The sequence below is a fragment of the Benincasa hispida genome, chromosome 8, assembly GCF_027475165.1.
Source record: "Benincasa hispida cultivar pf3 chromosome 8, pf3_genome.v1.1, whole genome shotgun sequence".
Lineage (NCBI taxonomy): Eukaryota > Viridiplantae > Streptophyta > Magnoliopsida > Cucurbitales > Cucurbitaceae > Benincasa > Benincasa hispida.
This window is the reverse complement of record NC_143485.1, coordinates 51,348,725-51,353,607: the sequence shown is the minus strand read 5'-3', so window position 1 is coordinate 51,353,607 and position 4,883 is coordinate 51,348,725. Positions and strand designations below refer to the sequence as shown.

The 4,883-nt window shown below is 34.1% G+C and overlaps 1 protein-coding gene across 4 annotated transcripts; it reads right to left on the bottom strand.

The window, feature by feature from the left end:
• Positions 1 to 327: 327 nt before the first annotated feature.
• LOC120083620 (S-locus lectin protein kinase family protein) lies at positions 328 to 4,152 on the bottom strand. 4 transcript variants are annotated; one of them, XM_039039451.2, is made up of 7 exons: positions 2,424 to 4,152; positions 2,003 to 2,128; positions 1,731 to 1,912; positions 1,397 to 1,607; positions 1,027 to 1,264; positions 756 to 897; positions 328 to 666 (listed from the first exon to the last, which is right to left on the bottom strand). In XM_039039451.2, exons 1-7 carry the CDS (start codon positions 3,718 to 3,720, stop codon positions 361 to 363), a joined length of 2,502 nt encoding a protein of 833 aa, XP_038895379.1. In that variant the 5' UTR covers positions 3,721 to 4,152; the 3' UTR covers positions 328 to 360. The 4 variants fall into 4 exon arrangements, with proteins under 4 accessions (XP_038895379.1, XP_038895382.1, XP_038895381.1 ...); XM_039039454.2 differs by having other exon boundaries at positions 1,027 to 1,096; XM_039039453.2 differs by lacking the exon at positions 2,003 to 2,128.
• Between the last annotated feature and the right edge of the window lie 731 nt (positions 4,153 to 4,883).

The following is a 4,883-nucleotide window of genomic DNA, read 5'->3' as shown; positions in this document are numbered from 1 at the left end:
TCTCTAAGGCTTCCTTTGACAACTGTTTGGTTTCTTTTTTTATTTTTAAAAATTAAGTCTATAAACACTACTTTCCTGCCTCAAATTTATTCTTCTATTAACTATTTTTTACCAATAATTTTTAGTTTTTAGAATTTGGTTAAGAATTCAACTATTATACTAAGAAATCATTCTACGAAATAGAGAAGAAATAGACTTAATTTTCAAAAACAAAAAACGAATCGATTACTAAATGAGGCCTAAGTAAGACTGATTTTGGAATAGATGTGTTTGAACTTTCCATGGACACATATGTATGTGTACCCCTTATGTATGGGTGCCCATCAATTTGACATATATAAAATTCTATTAATTTATTGATTAACGTGCATTGATTATAGAAATTGTTAGATCATTTACAGAGTTGGCTCCTTCAGTACTGGTGGATGGATCTCCACTGTTGTATTTTCTCTTTAAAATAAAAGCAGGTTTCTTTGGAGAAGGAAGAGCCACTTCATTCCTTAACATAAAGATAACAGTCGACATGGTCGGACGATCTGTAGCATCCTCTTGAACACATAATAACCCAATTTGTAGGCATCTCATGATTTCATGTCCACAACTTGATTCTTCCAAACTTGAGTCTACTAATTCCGTCGCAGTCTCTAATTTCCAGAGCTCCCAAACCTAAAGTTGTAAAATAAATATACCATCATTCTCTTGTTATGAATTTAATCAATAAAAGAAAAATTAATTTGAAACCATTAATTGCTTACATGTCCAACCAAGTTTAAGTGGGAGGAATCATAGTTGTTCTTTTTGCCCGTAATCATCTCTAGTACCAAAATTCCAAAGCTGTATACATCCGATTTCACTGAAAATAAGCCTTCCATTGCATATTCTGGAGACATATAACCGCTGTTGAAAGAAAAATTAATTTAATAATTTTTAACAACGAATAATAGATTGATCACAATATCTTTTCTAATACTAATTAACATATTGATATAACAATGTAATCATACACCTAGAAGGTAGAGTACTTACTACGTTCCCACAATGCGATTTGTATTTGCTTGAATTTGATCCTGACCAAATATTCTTGCCATGCCAAAATCTGCAATTTTGGGGATCAAATCAGCATCCAATAGTATATTGCTCGCCTTCAAATCTCTATGAATGATTTTCAATCTAGAATCTTGATGAAGATATAAGAGTCCTCTTGCGATGCCACATATAATTTCAAAACGTTTTTGCCAATTGAGCAAAGCCCTCTTGCTCTCATCTAGAACAAAAGTAAAATAATCAACTTGGACAGTTTTGTCTTGCATAATCAAATTAATGAACAACATAAGGTAGGAAAAAAAAAAAATAAGAAAGTTGTTCTATTTAATTAAACAAAATGAAGAAAAGTTACCAAAGATGAAAGAATCCAAGCTTTTGTTTGGCAAGTATTCATACACAAGCATTTTCTCTTCATTCTTAACGCAGTAGCCTAAAATTCTGACGAGGTTTCTATGTTGAAGCTTTGCAATTAAAGTAACTTCATTCTTGAACTCTCCAACTCCTTGCCCTGAATTCTTAGCCAACCTTTTAACTGCAATTTCCTCTCCATTTGTAAGTTTTCCCTGAAATAATTAATAATTAATAATGTGTCTAAATTTATTTAAACCCACCCAACAACAGTCAAGTGTATAAATTAAATATGGATCAAAATATTCAAATTTAATTAATAAGTTGAGATATTTTACCTTATAAACTGCGCCAAAGCCACCTTCTCCAAGCTTGTTAGTAAATGAAAAATTGTCGGTTGCCTTTGCTATGGTCAACAAGTCAAATATAGGCAAATCTGAACTTGTTCTACTTTCATCAAATTCCTTTGAATTTAGAGATTCCCCAAAGTTAAGAGATAAGTTCGATAATCTCTCCCTTCCTGTGTCATTAATAAAAAAATTATGCTTTAGCAACACAAGCTAATAAATCACGAGAGAACAAACAAAGTTTGGAAAAAAAGATTACTTACTTTTTCTAGCTGTTTCCCATAAATAAATCAACGAGATCACGAGTAGCACCAATGCAACAAAAGACACAATAACAATTGCTATCACCTTCTTTGTTGGATGACGGTTTGAATTTTGTACATATTGAGCTAAATAAAAAAGCAGGAAAAAAGAAAGATAAAGATAATTGAAATTTTTAAAATTTAGTCAGGAAAAATTTATGAAAAAAAAAATGGATAGGAAGATTTAAGAGCAATAATTTAATTCCACCTGATCTATGTGTTTTCTCTTCTCTATCACACAAAAATAATAATAATAACAAATAAATAATGAATATTTAAAAATAAAATAAAACTGCAAGATAATAATTTTTCATTGGGTGGCTGAACAGAATAGGTATAGCCCGGCTGTACCGAAATTTCTTTCTAGAATTTAAAGGCTCACCTAATTCAATAGCATCAACTCTTACGTAAAGATCTTGACCCACGTTGGCATAAGTACGCGTGTCAACCAAATCTCCATACCACATCAAACAACCGGTTCCCACTGTCTCATTTACACTTGTGTAAGCCGTACAATTACAATCATTTAGACAGGCTTGTTCGCACGCTTCTAAACTCATACTCTTATCCACACGTGCCATCGACGTATCCGGCACCTTCACACGTGACACCTTCACAAAACCCTCTCCACTTTGACACGTCGCATTCGGCCTCTTCCTGATGCACCCACCCGACGGATCTCTCAAGAACCAATTCTGGTTCGATCGTGGTTCGAACCCGGGTAGGCACTTGCATTGGAACTGCTCCACATTGTATGGGTCGCAGTTACTGTTCGGACCGCACCGGTTGTAGCTGTCACACCATTCGATTGGAGCGGACCAAAATTCGTTCCACTTTTGCTCTTGTCCGTTCCATGTGGACCGATGCACCAAACCGGATTCATCTAGAGTCATTCGCATTAAAACCGTGTCCACTGTTACACTGTTTGTTATGGAAACCTCTTCACTATTGTCAATATATGACGTGTTAATTATAAATGACCTTGTCATTTCAGGTACTCCGGTCCATCTTCTCCCCGTCCACGATCCTCCCCGCCACCACGGAACATTTCCGTCGTACAAAACCAGTTGTGGATACCCAGTCGGGTCAATTCGGCAACTGAAGTTCCCGGTTCCCGGATCGTCATGCGCCTTCCATGAAGTTAGGAACCAGCTGAACCCGGTCCGCCGGTTCACCCCTAATTTCATGTAGGGAAGAAGGACATGAGATGGATAATCAAAGCTTTGCCAAATAACCTTTTGGCTTTCGCGTTTAATCAGGGCGAGATTTCCTGTATTCCGAAGCTCAACCGACACGTCGTCGTTTGATTGGATGGTAGCGTTTGTAGACCAAAGAGATATGGTTTGAGTGGGGGTGAAAACGACGACGTTTCCATGGCGGTCGAGGGCTAAGGTTCCTCTGGTGTCGTTAAGGGGTTGGTTTCTGTTGGCAACCCAAACGAGGGTTAGTTGAGGGATTTGATTGTACCAAATTCCGACATATCGGCGAGTGGTGGAATTGTTGAAACTGAAGAATCCAAGAGCGAAATTCTTATTGCTGGATACCAAGCGATCCCCATCTTTGATGATTTGAAAAGTAGAATTCGAATTCTCAAGGCCAAGGCTAAACTGGCTGCCAACAGAAATTACCAAAAACAAGGAAATGAGGAAGACGGCCCGTTCAGGAAGAAGAGGCTTCATGGATCATTCACTGGAGATCGAAACAATTAAGGGCTAAAATTATTTATTAGCAGTGGGGATGGATGAGATTGAGAGCCAGCTGAAAGTCTTTTGCATTAAATGTTGAAATGGGTAGTTGGAAGAGTAACTGTGACGTTGTTGGGTTTGTTTTTTTATTTTTCTTTGCCAATATGTGAACTCTGACTTCGTGTTTCTTACTAAAAAATAGTATGTCACTTGAGTTATAGGTAAGTGATGAGGAGAATTATAAGATAATTAGTAGGTTTTAATTAATATTGAGATTAGTTGTTAATTTTGACTAATTAGTATTTAATTATTTAATTGTGTTATTTTTCTGTAGGCTATAAATAGACAATTTAGGATTTGTAATATGAAGTTTTTTATCATCATTTCAATATAGAACTTTGGTTCTTATGGGAGTGTTCTCTCAATTAGGAATGAATTCTCTTACTTTGCCATGGATTTGGCATAATTTCCTCAACCCCCTACATCAATTGGTATCAATAAGGTTCAAAATATAGATATCGATTAAATATCGAGGTCTTAATTTTATGGAAATATTGATGGAAATATCAATATCGATATAAATTTTGAAAAACTTTATGAAAAATGATGAAAAATGATAGAAATTGTTATAATTGGTTAATGGAACTTTGATTGTGACTCAACTAGACTATAATTTTTGCCATTTTTAATCATCATTTCTATAAACAACATTTAAATATATATTGTAAAATATTTACGTAAAATGTTGATGCAATAACAAAATTTTTAAAAAGAAATGAAAAAATAGTTACAAAATTAAATAACATGAAATATTTGCATATAAAATAATTGTAGATTTTTTATAATAAAATGAAACGGATACAAAAATGAAAAATTATAGCATTAAACTAACATCACATAACATAATAAGGATAGAAAAACCATGACATTAAGCATAAGAGGGATGTAAATAACATAATATTAAAAGTAACACAACATATGGAAAAGAAAAAAGAAAAAGAAAACTCTAGAAATAGATAGAGCTTGAGAGAAAATGAGAAGAATGTTAGAGAACTCACATCAATTCAAGTTTTAAGTGAAATGATGTGAAAATTAAATAGAAAAGATTGGAATGAAAATATGTCGTTTCTTGAAAATAAAATATGAATTTCAGTTGA

Excerpts from the sequence above, each read along its gene's own strand:
- LOC120083620 (XM_039039451.2), bottom strand. The coding sequence starts at position 3,720 with ATGAAGCCTCTTCTTCCTGAACGGGCCGTCTTCCTCATTTCCTTGTTT. Across the intron at positions 1,265-1,396 it reads CTTGGATTCTTTCATCTTTG|ATGAGAGCAAGAGGGCTTTG; the intron begins GTAACTTTTCTT and ends CTTTTGTTCTAG. Across the intron at positions 898-1,026 it reads AATCGCATTGTGGGAACGTA|CGGTTATATGTCTCCAGAAT; the intron begins GTAAGTACTCTA and ends TTCTTTCAACAG.